This window comes from Drosophila navojoa, chromosome X, assembly GCF_054131105.1.
Source record: "Drosophila navojoa isolate 15081-1374.11 chromosome X, UAZ_NAV_1.0, whole genome shotgun sequence".
Lineage (NCBI taxonomy): Eukaryota > Metazoa > Arthropoda > Insecta > Diptera > Drosophilidae > Drosophila > Drosophila navojoa.
Genome location: NC_142895.1, coordinates 9,889,409 through 9,908,287, shown reverse-complemented (window position 1 = coordinate 9,908,287; position 18,879 = coordinate 9,889,409). Strand labels below are relative to the sequence as shown.

The 18,879-nt window shown below is 49.8% G+C and overlaps 3 protein-coding genes across 4 annotated transcripts; 2 read left to right on the top strand and 1 right to left on the bottom strand.

The window, feature by feature from the left end:
- The first annotated feature begins 288 nt into the window (after window positions 1-288).
- Window positions 289-2,601, top strand: SrpRalpha (signal recognition particle receptor alpha). Its single transcript, XM_030386300.2, has 3 exons — window positions 289-449; window positions 533-1,204; window positions 1,268-2,601. The coding sequence occupies exons 1-3, from the start codon at window positions 333-335 to the stop codon at window positions 2,387-2,389; spliced, it is 1,911 nt and encodes a 636-aa protein (XP_030242160.1). The 5' UTR covers window positions 289-332; the 3' UTR covers window positions 2,390-2,601.
- Window positions 2,602-2,762: 161 nt separating this feature from the next.
- Window positions 2,763-4,359, bottom strand: Rpt3 (26S proteasome regulatory subunit Rpt3). Its single transcript, XM_018107617.3, has 3 exons — window positions 4,210-4,359; window positions 4,058-4,141; window positions 2,763-3,990 (listed from the first exon to the last, which is right to left on the bottom strand). Exons 1-3 carry the CDS (start codon window positions 4,231-4,233, stop codon window positions 2,869-2,871), a joined length of 1,230 nt encoding a protein of 409 aa, XP_017963106.1. The 5' UTR covers window positions 4,234-4,359; the 3' UTR covers window positions 2,763-2,868.
- A 198-nt stretch (window positions 4,360-4,557) lies between these two features.
- LOC108655696 (uncharacterized) lies at window positions 4,558-18,611 on the top strand. 2 transcript variants are annotated; one of them, XM_089263613.1, is made up of 4 exons: window positions 4,558-5,355; window positions 5,886-8,933; window positions 10,039-15,559; window positions 15,637-18,611. In XM_089263613.1, exons 2-4 carry the CDS (start codon window positions 5,909-5,911, stop codon window positions 18,344-18,346), a joined length of 11,256 nt encoding a protein of 3,751 aa, XP_089119739.1. In that variant the 5' UTR covers window positions 4,558-5,355; window positions 5,886-5,908; the 3' UTR covers window positions 18,347-18,611. The 2 variants fall into 2 exon arrangements, with proteins under 2 accessions (XP_089119739.1, XP_089119740.1); XM_089263614.1 differs by having other exon boundaries at window positions 4,558-5,410.
- Window positions 18,612-18,879: the final 268 nt, after the last annotated feature.

The following is an 18,879-nucleotide window of genomic DNA, read 5'->3' as shown; positions in this document are numbered from 1 at the left end:
TATAAAATATTATGTTTGATATACATGTAAAATGTAATAAAAATAGACTGTGTAAATATATAAAAAGTACTGGATCTTACTACACTATATTTTTATTATTATATATTGAAATCTGGTCTACAGGGTATTTCATATTCGGTAGCCAAATGACACTTAGACATTTTACACCTCATACTGCTTTGCATGGATGTATATATCGATAACTATCGACGTAAATATCGGGCTCGTGACGTGGAATGTGTTTTGGTAGCTAGTTTATTAGTTCCAGTTGAAATTGTTAGCGTTTACTTCATAACACGAATTTTTTTTACAAATTAGTACGTAAATAGAAAATGTTAGACTTTGTGGTCATATTCACAAAAGGCGGTGTTGTGCTCTGGAATTCAAATGAATCCGGCAAGAGCTATGCGTCGTGCATCAACAGCTTAATACGTGGCGTCATTCTAGAGGCAAGTCAACCGAACTGTTTGTTATTGTTATTGTTAATGCTAATTTGTTTAATTTATACCTTTGGTTTACTTTTGGTGTATAGGAGCGAAATACAGAGTCCAAGTACTTTGAAGAGGATCATTTGGCCGTACAATTTAAGCTAGACAATGAGCTCGATGTGGTTTATGCCGCCGTCTTTCAAAAAGTCATCAAGCTTAACTATTTGGACAACTTTCTAGCAGAAATGCAAAGTGCATTTCATGAAAAATACTCTGGGATTGCGGCACAAGAGCGACTGGCAATAGACTATGAGTTCGAGCAAGAGTTCCGAATGGTGCTCAGCGCCGCTGAGGAGGCATCACTCAAACAGGGCAAAGTACCTAAAGCTATGCGCTCCTACAACGAATCGCAGAAGTCAAAGAAAACCGTGGCATCCATGATCCAGGACGACAAGAAGGCGCCAAACGCAGTCGAGAAGCGTGTGAATATACAAGAAAGTCCACCGGCAAGCAAATCCCAGCCAGCATCGCCGCCACGCTCCACTGAGGACATAATACAGGAAAATCGACGTAAGCTTCGCGAGAAATTGACACCCACAAAGAAGGGGTCGGGAGAGGCGAAAACCACCAGGCAAAGCACGGTGGATAAGGAGCGAGAGAAGGCGGGCAAGAAGCCGCGTGTTTGGGATCTGGGTGGCAATTCCAAAGATGCTGTGCTGCTCGATCGTTCCAAGGACGCACCCGAAGATGTACAGCTTCAGACCATCAACAATGAGGTAGGTTGACCAGAGAGGTCACATTGTCTAAGAGCATGACTTAAGTATGATCATATTTTGCAGCTGGTGGGCACCATGCAGGGCAGCATAAGGGATCTGGATGTGGAGAGCGACACGGATGGATCGGACAGCGAATCCAGCGGCGACAGTGGACTGGAGGAGAAGCAACAGAAACAGAGACAGACTCAGCAACAGCAGCGCAATCAGCGAAAGGCCAAAGGCGGCGGCCTCCTATCCTATTTCAAGGGCATTGTCGGTGCCAAGACTATGACGCTTAGCGACTTGCAGCCGGCACTGGAGAAGATGCGCGATCATCTAATCTCGAAAAATGTGGCCTCTGAAATCGCCGCGAAGCTATGCGATTCGGTGGCCACCTCGTTGGAAGGCAAACAAATGGGTACCTTCGATAGCATCGCGAACATGGTCAAAGAGGCGCTTACCCAGTCATTGGTGCGTATTCTGTCGCCCAAGCGTCGCATCGATATTATACGTGATGCACTGGAATCGAAGCGTAATGGACGCCCATATACAATCATCTTCTGTGGTGTGAATGGCGTTGGCAAGTCCACAAATTTGGCCAAAATTTGCTTTTGGTTGATTGAGAATGATTTCAATGTATTGATCGCTGCCTGTGACACGTTTCGAGCTGGCGCCGTGGAACAATTGCGCACACACACAAGACACTTGAATGCACTGCATCCGGCAGAGAAGCACAAGCAGCGCACCATGGTGCAGCTTTATGAGAAGGGCTATGGCAAAGATGCGGCTGGCATTGCCATGGAGGCTATCAAATATGCGCACGATACAAAAGTGGATGTGGTGCTAGTGGATACAGCTGGACGCATGCAGGACAATGAGCCACTGATGCGTTCGCTCTCCAAGCTTATCAAGGTGAACAATCCGGATCTGGTGCTGTTTGTGGGCGAGGCGCTTGTTGGCAACGAGGCGGTCGATCAGCTGGTCAAATTCAATCAATCTCTGGCAGACTACTCATCCAATGAGAATCCCCATATCATCGACGGCATTGTTCTGACCAAATTCGATACGATCGACGACAAAGTAGGCGCCGCCATCTCCATGACCTATATAACGGGCCAACCGATTGTGTTCGTTGGCACTGGACAAACCTATGCAGACCTCAAGGCCATTAATGTGAATGCTGTCGTGAATTCACTGATGAAGTAGTTACACCTGGAGTATGGATCAAGCTGAAGCTGTTGCTTGATCAGCCTTTCCGCGACCCAATCAAATTGATGTTAAGCTGGACTCATGGACTACTAACAACAATAACAACTGTCTTGCAGTTGGTCTGATATTTGTTTTTCTCTTTTGATTTTTTAGTTGTTTGCTTGCTGTGCGTGTGTTTATAACAAATAAAATGCACATTTTTTTATACATTTTATTTGTCTTACTTCTGGAAACATGTTCTAAAAGCTTTGACCGAAAAGACTTTCAAAGCATATTCCTGAAACTGTTTCCAAGTCCGAATAACTTCGCTTGGTTTGAAGTTTTACGAGCTTTCATAGAGAATGCCCAAGTTACAGAAGTGGAGAAGTCATACATATAAGAAGATATCATTTTATTAATATTATAATTATAATTCTTAGTTGAGGGCTACGATATACGTGAATGAAGAACAAAGATGTTGGTAACTTTAAGTAGGTCTACTTGTAGAACTCGTGCTCCTGTTCGTCCTTCTTGATGTTGTTCTTGTAACCCTTCTCGAAGTCCTTGGCAAGGACAATGTAACGATTCTCGCGCACCGCATGCATACCCGCCTCCTGGCAAATGGCATTGATGTCAGCGCCAGAGATTTTGTCGGGACGCGCCACAAACTCCTCCAGATCAACATCCTCGCTGAGGTTCATTTTCGATGTGATGGTGGAGAAGACCAAGCGTTTCTGTCTACGATCCGGTAGCGGGAATTCAATCTTACGATCCAAGCGACCCGGACGCAACAGAGCTGGATCTAGTGTATCGGCACGATTCGTTGCCATAATCACCTTTACATTGGTCGTTTGATCGAAACCATCCATTTGATTCAGCAGCTCGAGCAGAATACGCTGCACTTCACGATCAGCGCCCGTCTGGGCATCGAAACGTTTCGTGGCAATCGCATCGATTTCATCGATGAAGATAATAGCTGGCGCATTCTCTTTAGCCAGTCGAAATACGTCGCGGACCATGCGCGGGCCCTCGCCCAAATATTTCTGCACAAACTCGGAGCCGACGACGCGTATGAATGAGGCGGTCGTATGATGGGCCACAGCTTTGGCCAACATCGTTTTACCGCAGCCGGGTGGACCGTACATCAGGACACCACGGGGCGGATCAATACCGATTTGTTTGTACAGCTCAAAGTGGGTGAGCGGCAGTTCGACAGCCTCTCGAATCTCCTGCTTTTGCATATCCATGCCACCAATATCAGCATAGCTAACATCGGGCTTCTCATCGGGCTGCAGCATCGATATGGAGCTGTCCGCTTCTGGTGGCAGAACATCGACCAAAGCATTGCTATGCTTGTGCAAGGCTACCGAGGCAGATGGCTTCAGCAGCTCACGATCGATAGTGGAGAGGATGCGTACATAGTAATTGGAGCCGGTGGTAGAGCCGACAATTCCAGTATTCTGGTCAACAGCTTCCAGAAATTGGCCTATCACCAACGGCACCGATTGTATGCGTTTCACCTCCTCTTGTGCATGTAAATACTCTTTTTTAAGATTACGCTGCTCATCCTTGATGTACTCCTCCTGCACCTCAATGAATTCCAAAGTTTTTTGCAATTTCTAAAACGAAAAATGGCGGATTGGAAATTATAAATTGCAGATTGAATATAACAAAAAAGGGGCCTACCTTATAGCGCACATATAAATCTTCCATATCTAGCTCATCCAACGAGCTGTGCGCATCTTTTGGTTTTAATTCAATTTCATCCTGCTGAAAGAGGTAGAAGAATAATATTTAATATATTAGCAATAATAAACTATGAACTACAAAATGCTTACTCTTTCAGCCATGAATATGTCCATTTTGTACTTTTTATTTTAACGTTCCGGTGCAAAATGAATGGAGGAAAAGCAAATGACTGGCTAAAAACAAGCTGCACCAAGACTGGTGATGGGTGATGGTCCACATATCGATTGGCGCTGCAGTGACTGTCAAAATTTAACAAGTATCGATATCTAAGAAAATTTTCTAGTTACTTTTTTGAACAATTCAATAACCACATTAGAAAATATAATAAATTTAATTAGTATTAATTTTAAAAATGTAAATTAATAAATATACATTTTATGATTCAAGCGTCTATCGCTACTGTTTAGTATCGATACCCAATTAGAATAATAAACCACATATTTTGAGGCAGTGTGTACACACTGTGGCTATAACACGACCATTTTTTTGAGGCGATTTCGATTCTTCTCATAAGAAAACACATTTATTTTGAGCAACTAAATATGTGTGTGTGCCGTATGCGTGTGTGTGCGTGAAGAATTAAAAGAATACTTAACACAAAAAAATAACAAATAAAAAAGACAACAACAATTAGTGAATTAGTTGTGCGCGCATAAAATGGGTTAAGCAATTCAATTGCGGCAAGTGAAATGGAAATGGACATGGACTGTTTCAAACCGCATTCGCTCGTGCCAGAGAAAAATCGTTCACCACCTCTAACTCAGTGTCCTGCCGCTGCTTCTAGTTGGTGCTGCGCTGCCCTCTGCCTCAGCCGCTGCTCTGCCACTGTCTGTGCTCTACGCACGCATCGATTTGGGCTAAACGTTAGATACCTCCTAACGCAGTTTGTTAGGGTGGAAAAATATATAAGTACATAATAATAAAAAAAGAAGGCAAAGAAAAGAAAGGAAATGCTGTGCATTTTTCAATTAATTCATGCCCCAATCAATGTAACGAATTCAAGTGCAATATTAACAAACCGAAGTAAACTATAAAAAAAAAACAACAGAAGCAGCAGCAACAACAACAAAACGCCAACACGGTCGCAACTCGAGCAGCAAAACAAAAAGGCCAACAAATAATATAGAAAATAATCAAAAAGGAGAAAAAATAGATTTTTTTGTTGTAGAAATCTATAAAAGAGGCGGCAGTGTAGGCAGGCGGCAAACAAATTGGGCAACAGCGTTTCAAGCGGGGTAAACTATTAAAAATTAACAACACCGAAACTCATCTAAAAAAAAAAAAAGTAATGTGTACAAAATGTTTATTGTATAATTTTTCATTACAACTTCAACATGCATACGAACACACAGTCACATATGTAAATGCTCATATGCGTGTGCATTTGTGTGTGTATTCCATGTGCGTGCGTGTGTGCGTGCGTTTAGTTTTTGTTTATATGCCGTTTTCTATTTCTTTTTCGTCTAGTTTGTCATTTGCGCACATTCGTCAACAAAATGTGCGCTCGGCTTTAACAATGCGTTTTGCCTATTTGCTTTTATTCGGCTTATTGTTTGTTCTTTATTGATTTTAAGATGCTGCTGCAGTTGTGGACACACTGACAAACGCACACAAACACACGCACACGCATGCACATGCACACACACACACTACTCACTTAAAAACGCACGCATGCACGCACTCATACATACGAGCTTTTTTATATTTTGAGACAGTGCAATACGAAATTTGATTTTGATTGTTGTTTTTAATATTTCTTTTACAGCAATTCGATAGAACAGCTTCCATATGAAGACCATGTCGCGCTTTGGCTTGCGCCGTGGCTTCAAATTCTCCGAGGAGCAGCAGCAGGTCAATGGCAACAACAACAATAATAACAATAACAATAATAATAATAATGGGAATCCAATTGGACCAACTGCACAAAAACTGGCAACGCCGCCACGCAAAAAACGCAATCATAGCCTGCCTCGAGAACAGCAATTGGAACCAATTGAAGTGGAAGCGGAACTGGAAAAAGTGAACAGGGAGCAGAAACAACAACACCATCAGCAGCAACAACAACAACAATTGTCTGCCTCGCTGGTATGCAGTGTGCCTCTGGAGCGTTTGCCGCGTCTCGTTGAAAAGTTACAGTTGCTGCAACAAAAACAACAGGAGCAGCAACAACAGCAGCAACGCGAACTTGAGGAATATTCAGCAACAGCTTTTATCAAAGTTCTATGCTTGTACTGTGATAAGAAGTTCGCGTCCAGCAAGCTGCAGTCCAAGCATGTGGATAAATTTCATACGGAACGTAAAGAGCGACGCTGCAGCAATCGTTCCACCAATAACAATAACAACAGCAACAGCACTCACAGTTCCAGTCACGCCCACTTTCCGGGCTGCCAGCATTGCAACAAATCCAAGTCGCAAACGTTGCAGCCACCAATTTGTCTGCCCGCCAAACAGTTGGAGCAACTATTTGTCCATCTAATTGTCAGCCATGCGGACAAGTACTTTGGTTGCCAGCAATGTCAGCTGCGCTTCAATGATGCTGCCCAGCTCCACAGCCATATGCGCTTGCTGCATCAGCAACAGTTGCAGCAACAGCAGCTGCAGCTGCAACAGCAACAGTTGCAGTCACAGTCACAATCGTCTTCTATGATTGGCGGTGAGGAGCCGGTGCTCTTTCGCTTGGGTCTCACTCAGAATCGACTGCCCGGGCAGCGGCAACGCAATCGCAACAACAATGCAACAGCTGCAACAAAACAGCAACATCAGCAGCAGCGAAGCAGTAGTCGTGCAGCCCAGCGACAGGCAGCGGCAGCAGCAGCAGCAGCCGCCGTAGCATCAGCAGCAGCAACATCTTTGAGCAACTCCAGTAATGTCGCTGCTGCAACAGCAACAACGGCTACCAGCAGCAGCACAGCAACAACTACAGCTCCATCAGCAGCAGCAGCAACAGCATCATCATCATCATCGTCGTCGTCATCATTATCATCAGGAGCATCATCAGCAACGACAACAGTTGCTGATGACACACACTTTCGCATGCCCAGCCATAGCCACGTCTTTGATGACAACTTCTATCAGGATGTGGTGCTCAATGTGCGTCACAATCTGCAGCATTATCTCGACGGTCGCCTGCGCAGCGGCCCGGCCCCACCGCAGCCGCCCACTGCTGTTGGTGCTGGTGCTGCCAGCGTGGTGGCTGCCAGCAATCCGCAACAGTTGGCGCTGTGCAACGCCGCCTATCCTACATTGCTGACGGCCGAGCAGTTCGGCGATGGTTTGGGCCTGGGACTGGAAACCTTGCCGCTGGCCAAGGCAGCGCGGCGACCGCACACCAAGCACAGCTGGAAGTGGAAATGGGATTACGTGAAGAAGTTCACGATTGTCAACGAGGGCGGGCGGCTGGTCAAGAAGCTGAAGCAACCGTTTATGGGTCTGCGCGATTTGTCGCGCCTGGACATGTGGACGCAGCTGACGATGCGGCAGAAGCACGATCTGGAGCAGCAACAGCAGCAGCAGGATCAACAGCAGCAGCCACTGCAACTGGAGCAACAGCTCGAACAGCAGCAACATTTGCAACAGCTGCATTTGCTGCTGGATCGCCGTCTCCTGCCGCACATAATGCTGGAGCAGAACGAGCAGGCAATTATCAAAGAGGAGCAGCCCGACCAGCAACAGCTGCTGCAACAGCAGCAGCAGCAGCACCAACAGCTGTTGCCAGCGCAAGTAACCTCTGAGCAAAACTTTTTAACGTTGCTGCAGCTGCAGCCAAAGCGACAGCAGCAACATCAACGTCTCCTAACAACAGCAACAACCACAACGACATCAACACTTGTGCTCAGCGGCGAATGGGCGCGTCCTCGTTTATATTTATGCATCTGCTGCGGCGCCAAGTTCGAGCAGCGCAAGGCGCTCGAAGAGCACAAGACCTTTCGCCATTCGCACATCTATGCGACGCACTATGAGCTGGTCGGACGGGAGCTGCTGGCGGGCAACTTGTTGCGGCATCTATTTATGCCCAAGCGTGCGCTGAGTCGCTATGCGGCCGAGCATTGGCAGCAGCAGCAACAACTGCAACAGCAGCAGCAGCAACAGCAACAGTTGCTGCTGCACAAGCAGGAGCGTGCAATTGTTGAGGACGAAGCCATATCCAGTTCATCCAATTGTTCGGCTGTGTCGTCTGCCTTTGGCAGGGGCCGAGTGAGCGGATCGCCGTGCTCCACGGCGACAGCAACGACAACGACAACAACAGCAACTGGCAATAGCAATACCAGCTGCAGCAGCAGCAGCAACAACAACTCAACATCGGTGGAGGACAACGACAGCAGCGATATCAAGGCGAACGCCTGCTCTCCGGCCAGCCTCACCAACAGCAACAGCAACAGTCACAGCTACAGTAACAGCAACAGTTGCAGCTATACCAGCGGCAACAGTTGCAGCTGCACAAAATGTGGCCGCAAGTGCAGCGGCCTGATGGATCTCTATCGGCATATGCTCGACTGTTCGGGTGATTACGTTTGGTCGCTGGCCAAGAAACGCAAATACCGTTACTATTGTGGCTCGAAGAAGCGACGCACTGCCTGCAACAAGCCCGCCAAGCATTTCGCTCAGCTGTTGCGCAAGAACAACAAGAAGGTTAAGAAACAGGTGCCAATGCCAGCCACTGGCCAGAATCAGGATCAGGATCGGGATCGGGATCGAGATGGGGACCAGGAGCAGGTGCAGGCGAGCAACAATAATGATGCATCCGAGGAGAGTTCCAATTCAAATTCCAATTCGAATAAGACGAAAACACCGCCGCGTCAACGGCCCAGCGATGGTGAGTGTTAGTACAGTAGAACAACATATGACGAACGGCGGAGAATATGCAGGCAAAACTGATGGGAACTGAGGAGCAGTGGAAGCTTGAAAGAGGCGGTATAGGTTATTCATAGAGTAGATTTGATGAAGTACAGTGAAGTAGTCATATGACGAACGAATGAATGTAATACGGGGGAAATAATTTAATTTGAAGAACAGTTGCATATATATCTATGGGAAGAACGATACAGAGGGCTGGACAGAAGGTACATTTGCTGATGTACAGTGAAGCAGCCATATGACGCACGCTTACAACTTTATATAAAACATCTATGACAGAGATATTTCTGTTTAGTCAAGTCGTCAATTGAGTTGATTACAGTAAAGTAATTATATGACGAACTGTGGATAAAATACAGCGGAAAGGGATGGAATCTGAAGAATTGGAAGAAGGGTGATTCTGATTCTGAAGAGATTTGTTGAGAACACTTATTTCAGATATATTCGGTGTGTCATACAGTGAAACTGCAATATGACTAGCGATGGATTAAATGAAGGAAGTAATTGCCCCTGACGAACATATATGCAATAGCTATGAGTAGGGCGATTCATACTGGAGTTACACTGAAGCAATCAATAGATGGGTTTCTTGAAGAACAAGAATATAATATTTATGAGAGAAGGGATTTACCTGATTGGAATATGAGGTTTTACAGCAAACTAATCTATATAATATAGTCATAAGTGGGATAATACTTATAAGAGGGCTTGGAATAAATTAGATAATGAAAGGAATGGAATGAAGCAGGCATATGATGAACAATAAATTAAATACAACCTTGTAAGAGCTCTAGGCGAACAGATTTATAATAATAATAGTGCTATGAGAGCTACTTTTCTTCAATAATAAGTGAATCAGTGAATCAGATATATGAATTACTTAGGGCTCAGTGGAACCTTATAAAAATAATACATGAGCGAGGGACAGAGAGGTTTTACTGTACATAATAAATTGAAACTAAAAGATAGTAGATAATATGAATTAATTATATAGATCTATGAAAAACTCTATTACTATATCATTTTCCCATTTCGCTGTTTCTTTCTCTTTCTATCTGCTGTAGCTGAATCGATACGCAAAATGCTGGAGAATTTGCCGGCGAAACGCGTGTGCAAAAAGATCTTTCCGATGGACAACAAGAAACGATCGAAGAAGCAGGGCAAACCCAATAAGAAGCTGCAATCGCGCAATGCCAAGAAGCTCTACAATCATCATCATCATCATTTGCACCATCATCACCATCATCTGCATCATCATGCGCTGCGGAATACGCGCTCACGTTTGGTGCGTGCCAAGCCGGCTGCAGCAGCTGGTGTAGCAACAGTTGCTGGCGAGCAGCAGCCGCAGCAGCAACAGCAGCAGCGAAATCGCCGCAAGCCGCAGCAGCAGGTGAAAATATTGCCAGCGATTGAGGCGCCAGTCAGCACAACAACAACAGCAGCACCAGCAGCAGCAACAGCAACGACAAAAGCTTCCAGTGTAGTTGTCACAGCCGCAACGGCAACAGCAGCAGCGACAACAACAACAACAACAACTGTTGTCTCGCCCTCGCACAGCAGCAAGCAGCAGCTGATGCCAACGCCGCCCACAACGCCAGCGCCTGCAGCAACGGCAACAACACCCGCAACAACAGTAACATCAACGGTAGCAGCAGCAGCAGCCACCACAACAGTTGCTGCCAGCAAACAGCAGCAGCAGCAACAGCAGCAACCTGTGAAGCGCAGCAAGCGCATTAGCGATTGCATAGCCATGCTGACAGGGAAGCTGGAGGAGAAGCTCAAGACTGAACAGCAGCCAGCAGAGAAGGAGCAACCGTTGCCGGCAACTGAGTCCGCAACCATAGCTGCCGAGCAGCAACAGTTGCAGCCAAAGACGCCCAAACGCAAGACCATATCGAGGCGCATCATAAAGCCGCCCAGCGAGACGGCGACAGCAGCAGCTGCGACAGCGACAACAACAAAGTCAACAACAACAACAGCAAAAACAACAATAGCGGCAGCAACGCCAGCACCAACAGCAATACCAACACCAGCAGCAGCAGCAATAGTTACTAAAGTGATTGCAAGTGCAGCGGCAACAGTTGCTCCTTTGCCATTGCCTGTGCCATTGCCTATGCCTGTGCCGGTTGCTGTGCCGCTGCCCGTTGCTGTGCCCGTGCCAGTTGTAGTGCCTGCTGTGCGACGTGCCACGCCCACCAAGGCAGCCACCAAACAAATGCAGCCATATGTCAATGAACAGCAACAGCAACATCAATTGCAGCAGCAGCAGCAGCAGCAGCAACAACTTCAATTGCAGCAACTGCAGCAGCAACATCAAGCGCAGCAGCAACATCTCGTGCAGCAGCAACATCAAGTGCAGCATCCCCAGCAGCAACAGTTGCCGCTGGCAGTGTTGCCATTGCCGCTGCCTTTGCCACTGCCTGTGCCACTGCCCGTGCCTGTTAAGCTGCCTGCACCACCTCAGCCAGCGCCGGCGCCGCCACCACCGCCGCCGCCACCGCCACCACCTGCACCTGCACCAGCAACAGCTACAGCAGCAATCGCACCAGTTCCAGTTCCAGTGCCAGCTGCAGCTCCTGCTCCAGCACCAGCACCAGCACCACCACCACCAACAGCAGCAGCAGCAGCTGCAGCAGCAACATTGCTGTTGCCGAAACTGCCAATGTATTTGCCAGTGCCTGCTAACTATGTGATGGAGCCGCAGCAGCCGCTAAATCTGAGTCATGTAAAGCAAACAATTCAGATGCAGCAGCAGCAGCAGCAACAACAGCAGCAACAGCAACAGCAGCAACGCAACTCAGCAATGCCCGCGCGTCGTCAAACGATTTGCGGCTTCGAGGCGCGCAATCTGTTGCAGCTGGACGAGATGCAACCGCTGGATTTGTCCAAGAAATCCAAACGTAAATCATCGCCAGCGCCAACACCAACACCAACAGCAGCACCGGCAGCAGCAGCACCAGCGCCAGCTCCTGCAGCGGCTACTCTGGAGCAACTGCCATTGGCCTTGGCATTGCCGCTAGCGCGTGGCACCGAGGCGGCCGCAGCCGCTGCTGCTGCGCATTACTATTCCAATTTGGATCTGTTGAAGATACCGCAGGTGCGAAATCCCGTGCTGCCGCTGCCAGTGGCAATGCCCGCCATGGTCGCGCAGACGCCGCCAGTCGCCGTCAAGGCGCCGGCCAAGAAGCGCGCCTCTGAGCTGGCCAGCAAAAAGGAGAAGCTGCCCGCCACGCGCATGGACGAGGTGATCAACAATCATATCGACGATGCCATCAACTCGGTTATATTGGCCGTGCAGGCCAGCTTACCGCAGGAGGAGGAGGAGGAGCAGCAACAGCAGCAGGTGCAGCTACAACAGCAGCCACAATTGCAGCTGCATCAGCAGCAGGTGCAACAGCAACAACAATTACCGCTGGCTGTGGCGTCCAGTGCTGGCGTCTTGTTTAGCACAACAGCAGCAGCAGCAACGGCAGCACCGGCAACGGCAGCTGTGGCAGTGGCAACGCCAGCAACAGTTGCAGCAGCAGCACCCGCGGCAACAACAGCTGTCACGCCAGCAACAGTTGCCAATGCTGCTGCTGCTGCTGCTGTACCTACTCCTGCTGTGCCCGTTAGACATCTAACGCCAAAGAAGCGCAGCATGCGTTCCAAGACCATCGATTGTCGCTCGGCGTTGCTGATGACTGCCATACCGCCCACTATAACAGCCACGCCCACACCCACGGTCACGCCTACGCCGACAGCAGAGGTCATGTTGCTGCCGGAGAGCCCCCAAATGCTAGCGAATGACAATGCGGAACAGCTATTGGCATTGCCTCCAGCTTTGGTTACGCCCCCAGCGACCACGCCCACACCGCCAGCTGCAACACTGACGCCTATGGTTGCCACACCCACCAGCCCAAGGTCAGCATCGCCCAAGCGAGAGTTGTCGCCAATATCGCCGCAGCAATTACAGTTGCAGCTGCCGACAGCGATAGCAGCGCCAACACCAGCAGAGGAATCGTCGCCCGAATCTCCCATTGCTGACACGCCCACTGTGAAGCCAGCCATGCCTGTGTCTGTCATCTCTGTAGCGCCGCCCATAACACCAGCTGCGGCAACAGCAGCAGGTGTAGCAGCAGCAGCAGCAGCAACAGTTGCAGAAACTGCAACAATGGAATCAACATCGACAGAGGCAACAGCAATTGCAACTAGTGTGTGTCGCAGTGCCACGCCCAGCAGTGGGCACGAGCTCAATTGTAGTGCATTGCTCGAGGAGCACAGCAGCAACATGAACAACAACAACAACACATCGTCCGGTTTTCATAGTCTGCCCCAAACAGAATTGCTGCCGACGATTGCAACTGAGGTGGAGGCAGAGCCGGAGACAAAGCTGGAAACGAAATTGGAGGATGAACCGAAACCCGAATCTCTGCCAGAGCCAGAGCAAGAGCCTGAGAGAGCTCCAGCTCCAGCTCCAGCATCAGCATCTGCACCAGAGACTGAGGTTGAGCCAACGCCGCCCAAGGAGGATGCCAAGAAGAAGCAGCGACGTCGCCGCAAGAACGAGCTGGCAGCAATTGTTGCTGATCAGCTGCTGGAGAGCTTTAAGATCGACAATGCGCGCCGCGACAATTTGAAGAAGCTCGAGAATCTCGCGTACGAGAAGAGCGAGGATCTGTTGCTGACGGGCATGTTGCTCATGTCCAGCACCAAGCGCAATGCGTCGCTTAATCAGCAACAGTTGTTGGCCGCAGCAACAGTTGGCGGCGATGCGAAGCGCTGTAAAACGGAGAATGCGCTGCCCGAGCCAACAGCAACAGTTGGTGGTGGTGGTGCTGCTGCTGCTGCTCCTCCTGCTGGACGCGGTCGACCCAAGCGCAGGCAGAGCTGCTACTACAGGCGGGGGCGTGGCAAGGCGGCGCCATTGGGGCCGGAGACGAATATAAGTGCATTGAAATCGTCGCTGGAGAGCTTCTCAATTGGTATCGAGAAGCAGCTGCTGGCCAAGGAGGCTAAGGAGGCGGCAGCAGCCAAAGCCACGCCCACAGCAAGCTGCATACTGCGACCGAGCATCCTGTGCACCGCAGCAAAAGAGCAACAGCAGCAGAAGCAACAATTGCAGCAGCAACAGAATCTGAAGCAACAGCAGCAGCAGCAACAACAACAGCAGCAGCAGCAGCAACAACAGCAGCTACAGCCATCGCCAACAACAGCAACTGTTGCTGCTGCTGCTGCCGCCGCCTTGCCCACCTACAGTCGTGATCCGCGTCTCAATAAAAACATACACAAGGAGGAGCAACATCAGCAGCAGCATCAACAGCGACAAGTGGCAGAGCAGCATCAGCAGCAACAACAGCAGCAACAGCACCAACATCAGCAACAGCAGCAGCAGCACGGCGACAATCTCGAAGAGGAAGACAACTATCTAACGGAAATAGCTAAGAATGTGAACGAGAAGATCATGTCGGCGGCCAATGAGGACTTTGAATTTGCCAACGACGAGTTCGATCAGGAGGACAAGGACGACCAGGATAAGTTCTATCGTCCGCCAACCTCGATGAGTGTTCGCAGCGCTCCAAATCTCAATGATGAGCACTCGAATTTCGGCACCGACGATGAGAATACAAACACCGAGCTCATGGACATGGACATGGATGACGAGATGAGTGTCTATACGAGCTACTCGCAGGATGTGGGTCGCACCGGACGCGGCCGTCGGCGCCGGCGACGGCGCAGCGTGCTGCTGACACGCCGGCCCAAGAAGCGCAGCAATCGCAGCGCCCAGCTGGACGAGGCGGACAAGTTCGCCTGCCAGCTGTGCGGCAAGAGCTTCTTCACATCGACATCGCTGTCCAAGCACAACATGACACTGGCTCACGTCTCCAAGCTGTCCGAGCTGGAGTATTTGCAATCGAAGAGCAATGCGCCGCCCAGTCCACAGCCAGCAGCGGCAGTGGAGGCAGCAACACCAGCAGCAGCAACAGGCGCAACAGCTGCAGCAGCAGCATCAACTGAGCAACAGTTTGTCCAACAGCTGCAACAGCTACGCGCCTCAGTGCTTGTGCCAACAGAGGCTGCTGCTGCTGCGGCGGCGGCGGCGGCGGCTGCAGCGGCTGCAGCGGCTGCGGCAGCTGCTGCTGTTGCTACTGCTCCAGCGCCTGAAGCACAGCTACCTTCTAGTCATCATGTCATCACGGAAGAGAGTCTGCGCTTATATGACAACCAGCAACAGCAACACTCTCAACAGCAGCAGCAGCAACAACAGCAACACTCCTCGAGTCCCGCCCATAGTGCAGCCCGCCTTAATCTCAATCCGGACGAGCGTCTCTTTTACGAGTGCTGCAACATATTGAAGAGTGCCACGGCAACGGCAACGGCAACAACAACGCCCTCGGTAATTGTCAGTGCTGCCGGACGCAAGCCCGTGGAGTTGCTGACGCCCGCTAGTCCGCCAGCAGTTGAGATATTGTCGTCGCCCGCATCGCCGTCGCCGTCACCTCCGCCAGTGCCAGTGCCAGTGCCACTGGCAGCAACAGTTGCAGCTGTCTCTCATCAGCCAGTCATACAGCAGCTCTTTCGTAATCCGCCCGCTGCCACGCCCACGTAAGTGCTGCTTCTTCTTGTTGTTCTAAACTTGCCTGGTACGATTAGTAATTTACTTTTTCACTTTCTACTCGCAGCAATCACCATTTGCCGCATCATCAGCACAGTCAGCAGCAGCTGCATCAGCACAATCAGCAGCAGCAACAACATCCACAACATCCACAACATCCGCAACATCCACATCATCCGCAACATCCACATCACCATCACCATCATCATCATCACCACCATCACCACCAGCGTATGTCGCCGAGCTACTCGGCCACATCTCAGTTCTCAGCGCTAACTGCAACGAACATGACCACATCGCGCTTCAAGACCAAAGCCGCCATGAAGGGCTACGAGACGAGCGTCACGCAGCTGCCAGTCGACATGGATGTGGCCAAGACGACGCGTGCAGTCTGCAAGCTCACCGAATTGGCGGACATTGCGCTGGGCAGCGAGAAGCCAACGGGCGTGGACTATATCCCCGAGCAATTGCTAAACGAGCAGCAACAGCACCAACAACAGCAACAGCAGCATTTGCAACAGCAACAACAATTGCAGCAGCAACAGCTACAGCCAGGCGCTGCTGTCGCCGAGCAGAGCTCAACGTCATCCAAGACCATTATGCACGCCTCGTCCATAATTAAGGCCACAGTTGCAACAGTTGCTGCCAGCAGCGCCACCCTGCCGCCGGCCTCTGGGCGAATCATTATACCCGAGCGTCCGTTCAAGAACATTGGACTGGAGGAGAAGGCGCCCATTACGTTTCAGAAGCCCAAGACGAGCATTAATTTGCTGACGGAGGACAACAACAGCGTCTCCACGGCGAGCTACTCGGATCGGGATGATTATGATTTTGGTACGCTGAGCTGTGAGGATGTGGATGGTGATGCGGATGGGGATGGGGATGGAGATAGTGTGAAGCAACAGCAGCATCTGCCGCAGCAGCAACTACAACAGCAGCAGCAACAGCAACAACAACAGCAGCAACAGCAACAGCAAATGGTTAAGTCATCGACAGCGCTCGTAGCCAGCTCTAGCGGCTCCAGCAGCTCCTCTTCGTCCGGCTCAACATCGCAGCACAGCAGCAGCAGCTCAAGTCGCGCCACCGCCAAGACCTTTGAGAACAAATCGCTCATAATGGGACGCATCTTCAAGCATGCGAGCACAGCGACAACCAAACTGACCGTGAAGAGTGCGCCCAAGGATAAGGCACAGTTGGATCAGCTGTTTGATGAGCTGCGCGGAGCAGCCAAGCCGCAACAGCAGCAGCAGCAGCAACAACAGCAACCGTTGTCGCCAGCTGCAGCGCCACTCGACTGGCAGCAACAACAGCAGCAGCAGCAACAGCAGCAACAGCAGCAACAACAACAGCAGCAGCAGCAACAACAGCAACTGCAGCAGCCAGCGCAGCAGCAAAAGTTGCAGCCGGCAGCCAAGAAGAACGCCAAGGCAAGAGGACGAAAGGCAACTGGAGTAAAGAAAGCAGCTAGCCAACCGCCACGCAAAGATCTATCCAAGTTGCAGACGGAGCTGGGCATGAGCACTGAGGACTTGGAGCAGCTCATCGATGAGGGTCATCGGAAATCGAAGCGACGCTGCGCCACAAATCGACCCAAGAAGCTGGTCGAGACGTGGAGTTCCGATGAGTACGAAGAGTTCCTGTCCACCAAGGATATCATAGCTTTAATTGAGCAAAAGGAGCAGCAGGAGCAGCGACGCAAGCGCAAAACCAGTGAGGCGCAACCGGCGGAGACGTTTGCAGCGCCGCGAGAGAAAGCGGTGCAGCCCGTGACGAATGCCAAGAATCGCAAAGGACGCAAGCAGGAGCAGCAGCAACAACAACCAGTGGAGCCGGTGCTGCAGCCCAAGCGAGCGAGGCAGCGTATTACAGAGCCCGCCACGCCCACCAAGGAGACAAAGGCACCGCGTGCCAAGGCCGTAGCCAAGGCACCAAAGGCGACCAAGAAGCCAGCGGCGAGCAGCAGAAAGCGTGGCAAGCAGCAACAGGCAGCGGAACAGCAGGAACTGGAGCAGCAACAACAAGAACAACAAAAACAGCTGCAGCAGCAATCGCAACGGACGCGCAGTAGTCGACAGCAGCGAATGCGAGAAGAATCGCCGGAGCTGAATCATTGCCAAGAACAGCCGCAGTCGCATCCGCAGCAGCAACAGGAGAAGGCAGGGAGCAGTGCAAGCAAACAGAAGTCGCGCAGTAGCAGCAGCAGCAGCAGAAATAAAACTGCAACAGCAACAGCTGCAGCCGCAGTTGCAACAGCTTCAGCAGCGACGGCAGAAGCAACAGCAGTAGTTGCTGTCACAACTAACAACAACAACAATAACAACAATAGCAGCAGCAGCAACAAAAACTTAAAAACGAAAAGAAAGTCGCAAACGCATCGTCAATCGCCGGCGCGCAGGAAGCGACCGGCGAGTGAGAAACAGCTTTATTATTGGAGCAGCTCCAGCGATGATGAATTTGGGCGCATCAATGTGGAGGCCGCCGAAGCAGCTGCAGCTGCAGCTGCAGCAGCAGCTGCCGAGGCTACACAATCACAAGCTCAGTCACCTGCCGATGTGACATCCAATGAGCAACAGCAACATTCACATGCACAGTCACAGCAGCAGCAGCCACAACAATTAACGGCCAAACATTTTGATGATAGTGAGCAATATCAGAAACACGGCTGGATCGTTGGTGATTCGCACAAGAAGCTGGTTAAGCTGCTGGCCATTGCCAAGGGCAACAAGAAGGTGGAAAATTGCGGCGTCAAACGGCGCACGCCCAAACGCAAATGCTAGAAGAAGAGGAACAGTGGGAGGAGGAGAAGATGCGTCGCCGCCGCCGCCGTCGCAGCTGGCCGGGAACACTGCCAACTGCAATTCAAATATTCAATTGAAGCGGCAAACAAGAATGTATTTCATATATATTTTTTCTTTCTTTAAACAAACACATCTAAGCGTTACATTATTTAGGTTATTCTCTATTTTTTTTTTATTAAATGTATTTATAATTAATAAACAAAAAATTGCGCAAGCAACAAATAAAGATTTGAGCACAATTAAAGCTATTATCGACTTATCGAAGTTCATTGGGGCAGCAACTGCTAAGCAGCGCGGCAAACTGCTATGACTTTTTGAATTTCCAGTGCAACTAAAAATGAAACAAAATTTTTTTTGCAGTTCCCAAAACGTTATAGGGGTTTTACTGAAAAATAACTAATATATTAAAATAGCACTGACCAAAGATGTGATAATGGCCTCGCAAAGGGAGCTGTTGGCTCTGCGAAACCTTAAACATATTGTGCTGCTTTGCTTCTGGCATGCTTATATTT